The following is a 17,321-nucleotide window of genomic DNA, read 5'->3' on the forward strand; positions in this document are numbered from 1 at the left end:
ATGGGGATGGGAAATGCCATGAGAGAGGAAAATGGTTATTGGACCACCTTGAGGGAGGTTTTCCTCATTTTCCTTTCTCATCACCCCAGGGGAAGCTGTCTCCATGAGGGTGATAATGGGAGGCTTTCTGAATCAATACAGCATTTACAATCTTTTTTTTATGGGTCTTTCCAGTCACCTGCTGAAATTCTGTGAAGTTCCCCATTCAGTGCTTTTCCATTTCTTCTCAAACTTTTATCTCCTCCCATTTTTCAGATGACCACAGGTGCAAATGAAAGGTATGGGATGGTAAATTACATATATTATATCTATATATTTGCTATGACAGAGCTTGTGCCAGCACTGAGCACTGACAATGCACATTACAGTTCAGCTCATGTATTTCTGATGGCACATTTTACAGTGCTATATATAAAGCTGTTATGGCATCTATTATTCACTGCCAATACAGTTCAAGTTAAAATAGGTTTTATATAACAGTTCAAAGCAATATTTTAAGAAATAACACTTGTGTCAAGGCTGCTGTGTCCTACCAGATTTTGACATTTCCAAGCAATAAAGATCTTTATCCAAAATGTAAGGTTTTGGCGAGACATCTCCCTTGCAGACGTCTCTGGTTTTAATCTGCAAGCAATAGCAAAAGGAACACATTTAAATAAAATGAACAGCCAGGTGAACTTTTGACTTGGCTGTTATCTGTCTAGGTGGAAACTGTGAACTGCAAAGTGCCTCGAGGGATGTTCCTGACAGAGAACAATGTCCCATTAACCCAAACCTCTGAAGAGATTTTGGAAAACACACAAGTGGGAAAAAGTCATTGGAACATTAAGAAAACGTCTATTATAGGCACAATTTTATATCTCTTTTTCAGGACACAAGGTGAAAAGAGAATTTATTTCCTGATTTCTTCAGCAATGAAGAAGGTTTTTCTTGCAAAAAGGGCAAATTCAGTGTCTCCTAAGAAAAAGTTCCACAACTGGTACCAGCTACCAGGTACACAACTTTCTCTAAAATTGTGTGTAATCACAAGATGTGATGTTCTTTCAGTGTCTCCCGTGCTGCTCAAAATCTGCATGTTTCTGGTGCTGGATATGCAGCGACATGGAAATCCCAGTGAGACCAATCTACTTGCACAAAACAAGTTCTGCACAGCTCTGTTCTTCATTCTGGTCCCCAAAGAACAAAGGACAACAAATGCTATACATCAAATTGGCAATAAATTTGTTTTATTAGTTATGTTTGACAGTTAGGAATAATGTGTCATTTTAACCTTCTTGGCTACTCACTGGTTGTGAAAATATAATGGAAAAAATTTGTTGTGGTGACTGTGAGCTCAAGAAATCCTCTGTGTACCCACAATTTCTACAGAAAACAGGGAAGTTTTAATGTGCAAGATGAATCCTTTCACAAGAAATATGCTCATGTGGGTCAACAAACAGAAAAACAAAACACAGTGAAAATTATTTAAAAGCACCATCTGCTTATTCAAATACAGCTGGGGAGAGGAACAATGCTGTCCAAAAAAACTCATTTTCATTATATTTCTTTCAAAAGAGATGTTAAACAAAATACCATCGGTCCTAAATATTTTCCCCCTGAGGAGAAATGTTTAAAATACATTTGAAATAATGTTTGTAGAATGTAGCCCTCGTTAGAGGATGAACAAGGATCTTTGAGAGCAAAGCAAAATGGATAGAGGAGATGGGGAAAAAATGGCTCAGGAAGCAAAAGCCTAAACATCATTAACTGCTTAAGCTGACTGAATAATTAATTGCATATATTAAGCTATTCAGAGGTAAATTCATATTAGGCAGAAAGGTATTCAGATCAAATCAACAGATACAAACCCTGCACAATACATGAACATAGATTATTTTTTTAAGTATTAGGATTGTGATTTTGTTCACTTCATCCCCCTCAACCACCCCATCATGGCCACGTGGTCCAGTGCAACTTGGTGCAGAGACATCAGATTGTGGCACAGAAATGGGATTTAACCAGCAAAATAAATAAAGATCTCTCCAAGGAGACACAACTGCATGTCTTGATTTTACAAAGCTGGTGGGCTTGAGGCGACCTTTGGGGTTGTCATTCCCCACTACCTAATGTGCAAATACTAAATGCAGGTTTTTTTCTCTGAGGAGGACAGGAGTAATGTAAAGACAAATCAGAAAAGGCTCAGATTATATTTGAAACAAAGGAGATCACAAAATCACAGAACCATAGAATGGCTGAGGCACAACAATGGGGTCATCTGGTCCAACATCCCTGCTCAAGCAGGGTCATCCCAGACAACCCAGCACAAGATGCTGCTCAGGCTGTTCTCACATATCTCCAGTGAGCTGATGGTGCTGCTCACAAGCTCATTTTAGAAATACATTTGCTACCATCCCTCCAGGAACACCCCAAAACATGTATTTTCCCTACAGTTTGTCCTGCTGGATGCACTCGAAGAGCAAAATGACAATTCACAGCCGAAGATACTCAGTGTGACAATATTCATTGACAGTTTCATCCCTAGTAATGGACACAAGTCCACAGAGCTCATTCATCTCTGCTCAGTGAACCACAACAGAAATTAGACAAACACTGACCTCGACCTGCTCCTGTAAAACTTTCAAAATTTCTGACTTGGAGAGTTAAGTCATATGTGGCCATCACTGTTTGCAATCAGAGGTCCCAAGCTCAGAGCACCAGCCCCCAGCAGGAACTTTTGTCCCCTTTTTGCTCTGTTAACTCAATCACAATTCCTGCTCTAGTGAAACCCAAAATCTATCCTGATAAAATTAGCCCAATCCAATTAAAGGACAAAGTATAGCCCTTAATTATATGTTCTGATTATTCTGAAGCCCTCTTTTTTTGGTTCATCTTGAGTTTAGGTCTGCAAAGCATACAAATTAGGAAGGTTTAACATGTTCTTGTTTTACCCATTTATCGCTTAAATTTAACTAACAAGAGTTTCCCAAAAGCGTAAAAAGGGAAGTATAAAAAGAAAAATGTGGGATGTTCAACTTATTCAGGCCTCTTTTTGTTCCTTTTATTGCATATTTTTACAGTGCTTTCAAGAAAAAAAAAAGGGGGAATAAAAATAGTATGTCCTCTTTTAACTACGTCAAGAATGTCCAAATACTTTGACACAGCAAAATACTGAATAATTTGAAAAGGTTAACAAGTTATTTCCTTTTGCCTACCTATTATTCTCCCTAATGGTAAAGCTGAGTGGTTTTTGCCTGTGACAAATTCCAGTTGTTGAAGTTGCTTTGCTGCAGAACCCAGCTCAATTAAAGCACCTCACCACAGACTGTCATGGAAGGCTCACTGGGAAGAACCCAACCATCAGCCCATGAGCATTAATTAACTCTTGTCATTTTCATCACAAATCACACAGATTTCCAACTTTTTCTTCTATCACCGATTCCCATGTTTAGAAATCCTTGCTAGTCTCCCCCATTTTTAGCCACGCCGTACTGGCAGCGATGTAAATCAGGATTTCCTTCACGTTGAGCGAGGCACAACACAAGGATTTTGCACTTCCAGCTCACAAAACCTGGTGGTGGGAGGAGGTTACTGACCTCAATCTGCTGGATGGCCTCTTCCCGCTGGCGGATGGCTTCCAAATCCTCCTCCGTGATTTCCGAGAGCAAGGCTTGGTCCTGGCCCTGGCTCTGCCACACGCCATCGCCTCCATTAAAGATCTTCTCATCATCAGGCAGGTCAGAGAAGGGGGCCCTGGGGCTCTGCTGAGATGGGAGAATGGAAAGAAAGCAAAGGAAGTGTAAATGTTTTCCAGTTTTACACGGCTTTAGTGTGGGGAGAGGAAATATTGATACAAGAGATGGCATAAACAGTGGCGGAAAGGTGAAGAGGAGAAAAGTAAATTACATGAGAGGAAACATTTAAAGTCTCAAAGGGAATGTCAGGACCTGAAGTCAGATCTCCTGAGCTACTTTAGGGCCTGAGTACTCAAATTCAATTTTCCACAGTTCTGACAGAACAAAACACTGATGTGCAGCTGAAAAAAATAACACATTTATCTTGTTTAATTTCCCTGGAAATTCTTCCTGAATTAGACACTTTCTCAGGCACAGAGAAATCCTACTCATTTGTATTGGAGACTTTATGATCCAACTTGTAACATGCAAAATACAAAAGTTCTAGTCTTCTCCATTTATGAGATAAACAGCAAAGCTTAAAAAGGGGGAAATCACTGTAGTGATGTGAGTGCAGAGTGATCAGCTTGGGCAACTCACGGGTTTGTGGTGTTCACACTGTGGAGTTTACCTGGTTTTTCTGACACACCTGATCACAGTCAGAGTCACAGAATGGTTGGGGCTGAAAAGATCCTAAAGATCATCTCAACCTGGTCTGGAGCTCTTCCACAAATGGGGCAGCCACAGCTTCTCTGGGCACCCTATTCCAGTGCCTCACCACTCTCTGAGGAAAGAAATTATTTCTAATATCTGATCCAAATATCTCCTCTTTCAGTTAAAAATCATCCACCCATGCCCTACCTTCCTGTTTAATAGGCTTCTCTCCCTTTTGTTTTTTTTTTTTTTTTTGTTGTTGTTTTTTTTTGTTTTTTTTAAGCCCCTAACTTGTTTTATAAGCCTCAAGACACCTTTTATTTTGGGAGCTGCACTTATATTCAGGTTTAGATTTTAAAACCTTGTTCAAGAACCGGTTTGATCTACACAAAAAGTAGGGGCAGAGGTTTAAAAAGGTCTTTTCCCCCCAGCCTTTGGGTTCTGAGCCTGTGTCAGGTTCAGACCTGACTGGACTTGGAGAATTAACTGAATCAAGGTTGGTTTGGAGGCTGAGATCAAGTTCTAAACCAAGAGGTGCTGTTGAAGGCTCCAACCTCACAACTGCATGAGGATTCCACTTCAATCAATGTTCATGGCCCTCTAACTTGATCTTGAGCTGAGCTTTGACTCCTAATCAAAAATTATAATAAAAAAAGCAAACCAAGTGCTTCTGATGCTCTGAAGTTGAAAGAAGAAATGGCAGTGGCCACAGCACAACCTTGACCCAAACATCCCCAAAGCTTCTGAAAGCTACAAGAGAAAACAAGTACTTGGGGGGATCTGGATTTATCCAAAGCCCAAACACTGGGATTGATGCCCAAAAAATAAAAGCCTTTGCTGTCTTTCCGTGACTACATCTTCAAAATTATTAATTCCCTGGAATTCCCACAACATGAACAGGAAGTGAGGCCATGGGGCATTTAGATAGAAAAGCACAGGACTGGAGAACTGGAAGGACTGGGAGAACTTGAGTCTGGAAATGTTTGTTTAACTCTCTAACTCTGCTTTAACTCTTTAAACGTATGAAATTCCTGTATTTAGAAACAAAATAATTTTTGCATTTGCCTACACTTAGACCTTGTCTTATAAAATTAATTCACTATTATGAAATTATTATCACCATACCTTGTTGGAGACAAGGAAAATAACACAAATGGTGAAGGAAGTGGGGTGATGGAAGAAGTAGAAGGAAATAGGAAAATCAGCATCAAAAGTCAAGTATCTTTCCAAATATGAGGAGCAGATGAAAAGCTTTGACATTAATGTCTTACATTGTTTCACCTTCTGCTTTCCAGGGATCTACTGAGAAAGGGTGTGTTACAGGAAGAAAATCATCATTTAAAATTAGGTTAAAGATTAATTTACACTGTATAAGACATATTTTAATAGGATTAAGATACTCTGGAGGTGTTTTATTCACCAATTATCACGTGCCTTGGACACTAACTTGCCTGGTAGAGTGTTTCAGTGCCAAAAGAGTGTATTAATGGACTCTGGAAAAAAAACACTTGGGGTATTCTAATGTTTCATTTAGTGATAAAGGTGTCCTCTCATCTTCACCAGTGGGCTCAGATGAGCAGAGGCAAACTGCACATGGCCAAGTGGGCTGGAAGATCCAAAGAATCTTCCTTATGGAGACACAGGAGATGTGTTCTGATGAAATTTGTGTGCTCTGGTCACAGCAAGGACGCTGCACCAAGGGCCTCAATGCCCATGAATGGACACTCAAAGCCATGCCTGTCCTATGCAGGTCTGAATTTCAGGGGAAGATGACAAATTTACAAGTGGTCAGATGTTTCCTGGTCTGATGTGGGAGCACAGGGATAATAAGGGAGGCAGCAACCAGCTCTTCAGATTAGGTGAGTCCATGGAATAACACAGCTGTACCATAAATATGCTTTATCTTGGCCTATGTCAACTTTATTTGCCATCCTCACTGGCTGGGCCTGGTATCTGTAAATTACCCTGCAAATTACTCACAAAACACAATGCAAGGGCTGCTACTAAGTCATCTTTTAGAAGAAAACCACCTACCCACGTGTTTAAATAGGTAAAGGTCTAGACATAGATCTTTTTCTCTAAACAAAATAGTGACCTAAGTTAATTTCAGAGCTGCTGAAGGCAATTACATGTGTTTGCATCCTTAACATCTTCCAAAAAAATCCAACCATGGCCACTGAATGAGTAAATCAGTAAAACAACAGGATGCAGAGGGACTGATATTTCCTTCCAGACATAAAAATGGCTCCATAATGATGTTAAATACAGTCACCATGACCTGCCATCAGGGTCTGTACGCTGTGCTAACAAATAAAAGTGATCTTTTTTTTTGTGCTGTCCATGGTACTGAGCCACTCATTTTTGTGACAAAGCGAAAAAATCTTAAATCTGAAACTCTGAAGAAAAATCTAATCACTTCTAATGCTTCTGATTGAAAGCTGCATATAGCTGGGCTTATCAGTGCTCTTCATTCCCTTCTGAGTTATGTTCATTGCCATGTCTGACAAAACATTTTATTTATAGCAAGAAAAGATCAGATGGAGGGCACTTGCTGAGCCTCCACAGATAAAGTTCCCTTTGACACTGCACTAGAAGGGGCCATAACTCCCTGTACAGGCATTTCCACAATAAATTTGATTTAGTGCCAAATTTTATGCCCTGTGAATCTCTGTGTAATTTTCTGTCGGATTTCCTTTCATAAATTGTTAATTGGATGTGTTTGAAGTTGTTCTTTTGTTGAAATTTGCCTCTGGCAGATTTTTGTCAAGATGTATCTATAAACTGAGCTCTGTCAATGAAAAAAAAAAATATAGCAGAGGAAAAAGTTGAGTATATCTGATATGCTCAGTAGTTCTTTTAACACGAAATCCTTAGGACTGAGGGTCATACCATGCTGTTGTTCATCATATCTGAAAAATTATGCCCAGGCACAACATTTTTCTTGTCGGATAAAATCTTTTCACCAGGATAAAATCGTTGCTGCTTACAACTACATTTTTTTATCAGATTTATTCTACCAATGGGGAGACGCTGTATGCAGCTGCTGATAGGGGAAAAAAAAAAAGGTTTTATCTGGATGGTGACAGCTTCTGTCAGTGCCTGTACTTTATCAGCAGTAAAATCTTTGCCTCAGAAGTTGCATGTCTGAGACCCCTCTGAAAATAACCCCCTCCCAACCTTGGTCCTGCCTCACTCCCCATTTGTCTATCAGGAGGGACAGAACACCACAAATCTGACAACTCTTGTCACACAAAATCACCAAGCAAGGCATTGGAATGACCTCTCTTCTGGCTCCCATATGGTCCTTATTCCACAGAGAAGCAGAAATCTGATGGGAGCTCCAGCTAACATGACACCAGCCAGCCCTCACAGTGCATCTGCAGAGATCTGGGAGTCTCCTGAAGCAGTGAGAGTGTCCTGGCACCTCCTGCAGCTCTTTTTTACATCAGTAACTTCAATTATGACATCCCTGATTGCCAGTTACAAGAACTGTTCCCTGACCATAAATTCAGGGCATGAAATATTGACTGGAGTCAGATGAGAAGTGTCTTTAAGTGACAGAGAAATGTTTAGTGATTTCAAATGAAAATTTCCTCTCCAATCCTCCCCAAAATCTTAAAAAGATATAGACAAAAAATTATACCACAGAGGACAAAAATTATACAACTCCCTCCAGAGAGTTAGTCCCTTCAGGTTAGTACAAGATGGATAATAAAGGTGAGAAATAAGATGGGCCTCTCACAGTCTTGTCAAAAATAACTGTAAGAGTTGTAAATGGCCAAGATTTATTGAAGCTGGATTTACAGACTGCCCACCAGGTGACTGACACCACAGGGACAGGAGAATGAAGGGCTGAGGAAGACACTCACAAATTCTCCTTTCAACCTCAGCATGGAGACAGTTGAGAAGGGAACTTGGTTAAGCCTGGAATGAGACAACATAAACCCATTTCTACATCACCTCCTTCCACTCCAAACTCCACCAGGCTGGTGTCCTGGGGAGGAGGGTTTAATTCCCATGTGTGAAAGTTTGGGAAGATGATACAAACCCAGTACCTTGGGATGGATGTGGCAGAGCTGTCAGAGCAGGGAAGGAGAGCAAGAGGCTGGAAAGCAGCCCTTGGAAAGGGATCTGGGGGTCCTGGTTTGTCAGAAAGTTCAGTTTGAGCCAACAGTCCTCCACCTGGACTGAATACTAATTCTGGAGAATAAGAAGGAGCTCAAAGTTCCTTTTCCTCTGACCACTCATCCATTCACATTTCAGGCATCTGGAGCATGGAGGGGCTGTAAAGCCCTGGAGGTGCCTTTGATATGCACAGCACAATCCACAAATTCCTTGTTATCTCCCAGTTTGCAGGAGCACAGGTAAAACCAGTCCCACTTGTCTGAGCTAATTTCGTACAACAGACTGCAGGCAGTTCCAAGGAAGGAAATCTTGTGGAACCATGAAAAAAGAGCATTTCAGAGCTTTTCCGTGACTCAGGGAGTAAACCAAGGAAGGTTGCTCTGTCTTCCCCAATCTCCAGAAGCCTCCTGCACCTCTAGCAGGGATATGGCCAGCTCCAGCAGCAACCACTACACCTCCCACAGCTCCTGCAAACTCTCACATCTCCTTGGGTAACGTTTGGCTCTGGCTTTCAAACCAAATGCAAATGCAGAGATGTTTATCTCTTGCTTTATAGTACATATAGACACATAAACAGCCTTTATGAGGATCTCCTATTCTCAGCAGCATCCAGGCTCAGAGATTCACATTTTATTGCGTGCAGAATAATGAGGCTGGAGTGTCTGCATTAGAGATCAATAAAACACCGTGCAGGGAGGGCCACAGTGCAGAGCACTGCTGGAGTTACTCTGCCTGACACATTTTTAATGGCAGGTTGGCACTGCAAAGCTGCCTGGGACAAAAATGACACAGAGCAGGCAGTTTGGCCCGACTATCCCCAAAATACAGCCAGGTTAAGGCTGGCAGGTAAATTGGATTAGATGGTGTCGCTGAAACCATCCTTCCAAAACAACTAACCTTGCAGGCTCAATGAAATTTAGAGCTGTGCCATGCCAAGCAAAAGCCCAAAGCAATTACAGGTAGAAAGGCCTCAGGCAGGCACAGAACAAGCAGCCTGGGACTTCTAAATCTTTTAGAGGGGAGAAATAGTGATATTACAATTTTGCATTATCTTTCACACGGAAGATCACAGCAGTGATTGGTAATCTGAGCTCTGTTGTCTTAGGAGAGGAGCTTCCCACAACAACTGGGAAAGAAATGCATCACAAGAAATCACAAATTAACCACCCCCTGCTCTTCCTTTCACTCAAAAAAGGCCAAATTTAAAACTACCACAACAAGGACAACTTTCAAGTGAAATGTATTGAACCCTTCCTGCATGCATCACTGACATGGGCAAATACAGAAATGGGTTCAGCATTTTCTTCAACTTATGCAAATTTGATTACTCTGCACCGATGTAGCATGAGAGAAACCAGGATGAGGAAATCAGCATAATGGGAAGGGCTGAAGTGCATTTTTATTTAAATTAACTAGAATCCTTCATGTGTTTCTGTCTTCACTCTTAATCAAGGTGTTTACTTTTGAATGAAAGGAATGTGAAATTGAGTAAGAAAACCACCCTTTCCACCAGTTTCCAACTACAGAATCTGCAAGAAATTACTAATTTCAGGGAAAACGTATTAACAGAAACTATTTTGCTAGTTTGCTTTTCAGTATTTCTAAATTTACTCATTCAGGTCTCTGCAGTCATGAGGACTGAGAAAATCTTTTCAGTTTCCTGGAACTGGAAGAGACTTAGTAACAGAGTACCCAGTTCATACCTCCTACTGTTTTCCTCTTCTTTAGCTTGCCTTCAAGACTTTATTACTCCACCAAATTCATTCTAAGGAATCCTGACCTCATCACCCAGGGCTGCTTGAGTTCAAAGTCGATCTTACTGTACTCAGGGTGGGAGAATTAAATGACCTGTCTCTGGTAGATGAAGAAAAAGAAAATAAGCCAGGGGCCCGAGGTTTAGCTCTCTGATAACTGATGTGCTTTTAAGAAGCACAGCACATTTTCTCCCTACAGTGAAGACCGAATTTAGGAGGAATGCCCAGGCTTAGATGGTGGGGCTGACACTCACATTTTGCTCATGGAGATGATCAGCTTCTAGGTCAAACTTCAGTTGATCATGAGGGCTACATTTTGCCACATTCTTTCACGCTGTCTGATTGAAGGAAGGAGCAGCTTGTTCTGTTCCAATTTCCAGTCCTTATCCTTCTTTTTTCCCTCTTGGTTTGGCAACTTTATCTACCATGCAAGTAGACGTTCCCACAGCGATGTGAGTGACAGAAAACAGCATCAGTGAACAGAGGCACATCTCCCCTCTTTGTAACCCAAAATACTCTGCTTTTCAAACCTATTTCACTGAATAACTTCAGCCTGACTGCATCTATCCTCCCCAAAGCCACCTGCCTGAGCTACCACCACCTTCAGGTGGCATCTCCATATGTCGCAGACATCTTTTCATGAAAAATCCTTTCCTTAGGATTTTTCCTCCTGAGAAGCTGAGAGGCCTCAGGAACAAAATGTAATCAATGGTTATCTGTTGCTGTGGAATGCAACAGGTGGATCTTTGATTGGCTCATGTTGGTTTGTCTGTAATTAATGGCCAATCACAGTCAGCTGGCTTGGACTCTCTGTCCGAGACAGAAGCTTTGTAATCATTCTTTTGCTTTCTATTCTATTCTTAGCTAGCCTTCTGATGAAACCTTTTCTTCAATTATTTTAGTATAGTTTTAATGTCATATATATCATAAAATAATAAATCAAGCCTTCTGAAACATGGAGTCAGATCCTCATCTCTTCCCCAATCCAAGAACCCCTGTGAACACCGTCACATCCATACACACAGAGCAAGTGGATAAACATTTTTCCTTTAAGGCTGTCAGGAAGGAGGGCATTCACTGGTGTTTTTATAGCATCACAACACATTCCTCAAGCTGTTCCTGCCCTTTCCTAGCTGTCTGTGGTGTATTTCTCAGCATTCTATGTCTCTGGCACCACGTTTTGGCTGGCAGAGCTGTCTGAGAGCTGAGCTCTGCTTTGTCCCTGGATCGTGATGCGAGGCAGGGACCCCCTGCTCACAGCTCCCTCTCTGAGCGGCTGAAACCCCCAGCATTTGTGGAACTGGGCCCTGCTTGAAGGAGCTCACAGACACATCAAGACTGTCTAGAAAGTGTCGTGATGTCTCTGCCTCCCAACATATGTGCTGCACAGCTGGTGAGCAGGTTCCTGCTAGAAAGGCAAACAAGAGGGAGAATGAGTCACTGGCTCAGCCATTAACACCCATCTAGTACCAAAAAACATTAAAATAGCGAGGAGTCTTTTTTTTTTCCTGGGTTCACACAGAGTCAAGAATCAAATTCAGCTGGATTTCCTGCAGCAGAGACAACCCCTAGCACAGGCACAATGCCACTCTGGAGCAGTGGAAAAGCAGAAAGCTGCTGGAAATGAAAATATGTCCCTTTCTTTAAAAAAAAATAAAATAGACTGCTTTTGTATTTTGCATTTTGTTTTTGGACTGCTTAACCAGTTTTATTTTTAGAAACATGTTTGACTCCTATAAAACTCAATTGGCAACAATTTTTAATCTCTCTTTGTTCCTGGCCTTTGGCAGGGTTTCAGTGGACTGTTCAGTGTCCAAGCAAATGTTCAGAGCCTGATATTGAGAATCACTCTCATTTAGAGACTCTTTAAAAAATATCTGCCCATTTTACAGCCCCTGCACTGCCAGGATGATTCTGTTACTGCCCAAATGCCTGATCCCAAGTAAGGACAAAAATCAGAGGAATCTTGTCACCACATAAGATTCTTGGGGGGTGGGAAGTCAGTTGATTGGGATGGGGCTGGGGACAGAGGGCAAAGTGACAAAGTGACAAAGTTCCTGCCTCCCTGTGAGAGTCAGGTCCCCCCTTTGTGGGAGAGAAAGATGAAAGTAGGAGCTGAGCTTTGAGCAGCAGGATGGGACAACACATCGTCATCCCCCCGCAGCTTTTGGCACCATCCACAAAAGAACCTGATTTTCAATAATCATAAAACCAGAGTAAGGTTTGGGTTGAAAGGGACCTTAAAGATCATCTCACTCCAACTCCTGCCATGAGCAGGGACACTTTCCACTATCCCAGGCTGCTCCCAGACCTGTCCAACCTGGAAAACTTCCAGGGATGGGGCAGCCACAGCTGCTTTGGGCAACCTGTGCCAGGGCCTCACCACCCTCATATTAAATAATTTCTTTCTAATATCCAATCTAAATCTCCCCTACTTCAGTTTGAGGTCATTTGCCCATTTCTTGGCACTTCAGACCTTTATCCAAAGTCTCTCTCCAGCTCTCTTGGAGTCTCTTTAGGAACTGGAAGGGGCTCTGAAGTCTCCCTGGATCCTTCTCCAGGCTGGACACTCCCAGCTCTCCCAGCCTGGACCCAGAACCAAGATGCCTGAGCTTCCTGAGCACCTTCATGGCCTCACTAAAAATTATCCATGACCTTCTCATGTTCTGGGGACACAGAACTGATTTCCTGTTAAAATCTCCCCATGCTTCAAACCAATCTTTTTTTTTTTCCCTTTTCTTCCAAAGATCAGATGTTAAAGCTCAAGGGACATGATCACCCAAGTGGCAACATTGGGATGAAATAGAGACACTTGGAAATTTGGATTTGATTACAGCTTTATCTTTTTAAGTGTACAATTATGGAAGAGCACTGCACAGCAGAGCCCAGCTAGACAGGAAGTTTTACAATTAAAAGGTTCTGTAGCATTTGCTCCTAAAGAGATACATTCAGAGAAACAGAGATCACATTTTCAGCTAAATTGGTGAAATGGCTTCTGTCCCTTTAAATGTTCCCAAAACATCAATAAAACTTTCCAATGCCCACCTGTCCATACAGGAGGGGTTGATGGTTCTTTGTCCTGGCCAGTGATAATTCCCATCCAATTCTGTCTAATCTCCCTGCCTGTAAACATCCTTAAAACATGAGTTTAAATGAATGGAAGGAAATGCTTGCCCTGATTTCTGTGTGCTCTGACAGCAAGGACTGACATGGACAAGAGGACATTGTTTTACTGGAAATATTTAACAACGACAACCTTATTCAGAGGATGTGAGCTTCAATCTCCAGAAAATGAAGAGTGACAACTTGAATTTCAAGTCAAATCAAGTCAGAACATTTACTGGTTTAGAGAAAAACACAAGAACAGCAGAAAGAAAATTATATTCTTCCTCAAGAATAGTGATAGAGTTATTACAGATCTAGGCAATGTCTCAGGGAAGAGAAGCTAACACTATTAGGGAAATTAGGACACAGAGGTGTATTTGGCACCAAAGTGCCTGCAAAGTGAAATAATGAAAATATGAAGTGTAAACATTGCTGAAGGGAACAAAATCTTGCTCTGAGTTTGTCCAAGGAGAATGAAATAGGGAGAATTTGGCAGTTTGCTAATTTATCCTGTGTGAGTTCTTTACAGGGCAGGATGAAGTGAATTTAACCTTCCAAATGGTGACAAGAAATAGGAAGTTTCAGGAAGGGAAGCGGTGCAGAGCAGCTTTATTATCCTCAGGTGCTCGGTGCTGTCTGGGTGATATACACTCACAGAGATGTTAACCTTTCCTCATTCGGTCCCACACCACCCCATTAGCATACAGGCTTTCATGAGGATTGAAAAGCTTCCTAAACTGTTTCCAAAATAAAGCATTCAGCAAAAGGATTAAGATAAAAAAAAAATGCTGAAAGGTTTTCAGCTTAGCGCCTCCGGAACGTGACATGTAACAAAATTGTCCATAATCTGCCCATTTTTCCAGTTAATATCAGGACAATGTCTTAACTGTGTCACAGGCAGGAGAGGCCACAGATAAACATCCAGATAATTTCTACCACAGATTTTTATTGCACTATCATTATTATTTATTTTACTTCTGTCTTTACTGTGCTATTGACTTTGCAAACTGATGGGGGTTTAACCATCCGCACAAGTGTTCTTTATTAGTTTTAGCACTTAACCTACATGTTTCTTTCCTACCATCAGACTATCCTGGCTTCTATCATTTAACTCTGAATAATTCACCTGGTCTTCATTTGTATTTTCACCTTGAAAATATTTATAGACATATAATCATGTCTCTATTGATACCTTCTTCAAGACTATTTAATTTAGCTCCCTCATTTTCTCATCTGATATTTATAGACTATATACCTCACGCTATTTTACTTGCCCTGTTCATGTTCTTTTTTTATTCTCTCTGTACATACCAAAGCCCTTCCCAAACCATAAACTCCAAGATTTCATTGCTTGTGCCATAAAAGTATATTTCTGTTGGAAACTTCCACCCAAACATAGGAGAAATTTTGTCATGTGCTGAAGTCCACTCTCAAAAATGCTGCATGGGGCTTTGATTGGTTGACTTGTTGCATCTTGATAATTTTCCTTACTATTTGACCCACTCCCAAAGGACTCAAATCTGATAATTTTCCACTCCTACAGTAATAAAAAAGTAATGAGCTGATTCTGAAAGGCTGGGACACACTCACTGAATAAAACATATTTCACTCCCTGAAAGAGACCCCTGTCTGCAAACCCACATTGAAACAGGATGCTCTCTGTGGAAAGACAACAGTTTTCTGCTGTTCCTCTGAAAGTTTGTGTGCATTAAAATGAGATTTTTATCACACAAACCCAGGTTCTCACTGCACAAGAGGCTCCTTACTCACACACATGGGTGCAGACACTGCCACTGAACCTCTGAATTCTGGAGGGACAAGGGGTGAACTACAGGAAGGGTGTTTGCAGCAATTTGTTTCCTTCTGCTCCCTTTCTACTCAAAACCGTGAAGTGGGTTTCTCCAGTGGGAGATTTAATCCAATAAAATTCTGCCCTTCATTTTTTTGGCCTTTTCTCCAAACTGGCAATAGAGACAAGGAGCTTTACCCTGTTAACAGAGCTGCCACTTTGTTCCATCAGATATCAAGTGTCATTCAGAGAAGGAGGGTTAAATGAGGCAGATGCTGGTTCAGGACTGGTGGTATTGACATGCAAGTGGGATCCCTCTTAACATCAATTTGAGATGTTTGCACAGTGGATATCTTTGTTTGAATTGATCAGGCAAATTGAACTGCCAGAAATCCACCTCTCCAACTTTACATACCCACAGTGGAGGCACTGACCTCCAGCTCCTGATTAAGACTCCCACTATAATCAATGGAGACATGGTCAATAAAGTCAATGGAGATAAGAGCCCTGTTCTCCAGATTAAAAAGATTGACAGCTACTTAACACAAGACTGTGCCATAGACTATAAAGGGAGCCTTGAATGTCAGGCTCAGAAGAAGAGATTTACACTACACATGCCCAGCTGTGGCTAAGGGAGACTATGGGGAAAAACCCCCAAACAATCCAAAACAACATGAAAAAACACATAGATTTTTCCTTTCAAAAAACCCTGACCAAAAGCCACATAGATGTTTTTTTCAAAGAAACTCTGACCAAAAGCCACATAGATTGTTTTTTTTCAAAAAAAAAAACCCTGACCAAAAGCCACATAGATTTTTTCTTTTTACTGAAAACAATATATCATACTTAGCTCAGCTGAGTACATTAAGATGTGTTTGTTTCAGAAAGAGTCTTGCTGCCTTCAGAGACAGAAGTCTACACTGTGGAGGAGTTAACAGAGATTCCTTCACCATGCATGGTTTGAATTCCCAGTTGATTTGTCAGGAACTAGGTGAGGACAGAGAGGCAAAACAGATCTGGGGTGATGGCCCAGAAGCTGCCTCTGGGATTCCCTCTTCATGGAGAAATCCTGTTTTCCCACAAGGCACATATGAGAGTAGAAAACATATGTGAAATTACCTGGCTAGTGTGACAAACAAATTACAAAACCACCTCTGGTTTACTATGTGCAGTTTGTTTATTCACCTGTCACACAGAAGGCAGCATCATGTGAAAAGTTCAACTTCTTCTGACAAGTTTCCCCAGCTGGTGAGAACAGGAGGCAACCAGCATCTCCCTCACAGACCAGGTCTTTAATAGACTTTACACCACGAGAATATGAAGTGATCTAAGCTATATATTCACACTGTATGAGATCAGACTGCATCAAAACTTTGATAGATGCCCCTGCTGTTTGCTCATCCTTAAGGAGCAATGACCTGGACATTAGCATGTCTAGTAAATTGTTCTAATGTGTGCTGAAAGGGGACTAATGGATACAGTAATTGATTGTTTGATGGATAGCTGGGGAGCCCTTTGATTATGAGTTTTTGCTACGGTCCAAGACATTTTCATTCTCCAGTTAACCCAGAGCTGATTGCTTGCATGAATTATCTCCTCCTCTGACTGCAAATATCATTCACTTAATAAATATTTCATTAGAAACAAACCAGTGGTGGGGAGAGAGGGGGAAGCAGGCGCTCAGTGCTGTTTCTGTTGAAGATGCTACAGAGTTTAGAGAACAGACACAGAGATTATCCATGAAATGTGCTTGGGTCAGACAGGAGATCTCTGTTTCTCCAGGATTTAGTGCTCAGGAGCAAGAAGAAGCCTGAAGGCCAATTTAAATCAATCAAGGGAGGCCCAATATGGACCAAGAAGGATGTACTGCAGTACTGAAGCCACTGTGTAGAAGCTGGCTTCCTCACAGATCCCACCCTCCTCTCTCCCAAACTCCAGGCTGAGCTTTCATGTTATAACGAGGGATCCTGATCAAGAGATAGAATATCATCAAGAAAAGCTTTATAATTCCTGAGATTTCATGGTGAGGACAGAATTTTGATTCTAGTGAAGGTTATAGCAAAATTTTTCTGCTTATCATTGATCTGTCTTTTTTGATCCTTTATTTTCCCATGATGTCTTCTCAAAAGTTATTTCTACCTCTATTTGACTTTTAATATTTAATTATCCAGTGACACCTGCACTGAACACATTTGTTTCATTTCAGATGGCTATTTTCCAGCAAGACACTGTACTTTTGAGTTC

The 17,321-nt window shown here is 41.2% G+C and overlaps 1 protein-coding gene across 3 annotated transcripts in view; it reads right to left on the reverse strand.

Moving 5' to 3' along the window:
* TSNARE1 (t-SNARE domain containing 1) overlaps positions 1 to 17,321 on the reverse strand; it is a 469,351-nt gene that overhangs the window by 215,549 nt on the left and 236,481 nt on the right. For 2 of the 3 annotated variants that reach the window (XM_063174900.1, XM_063174890.1), the window contains exon 10: positions 3,573 to 3,740. In XM_063174900.1, the coding sequence (XP_063030970.1) occupies positions 3,573 to 3,740 (168 nt within the window). The remainder of the gene's footprint in view (positions 1 to 3,572; positions 3,741 to 17,321) is intronic. The other variant, XM_063174910.1, reaches the window with a different exon arrangement.

Source organism: Melospiza melodia, chromosome 1 (genome assembly GCF_035770615.1).
Source record: "Melospiza melodia melodia isolate bMelMel2 chromosome 1, bMelMel2.pri, whole genome shotgun sequence".
In the NCBI taxonomy this organism is placed as follows: domain Eukaryota; kingdom Metazoa; phylum Chordata; class Aves; order Passeriformes; family Passerellidae; genus Melospiza; species Melospiza melodia.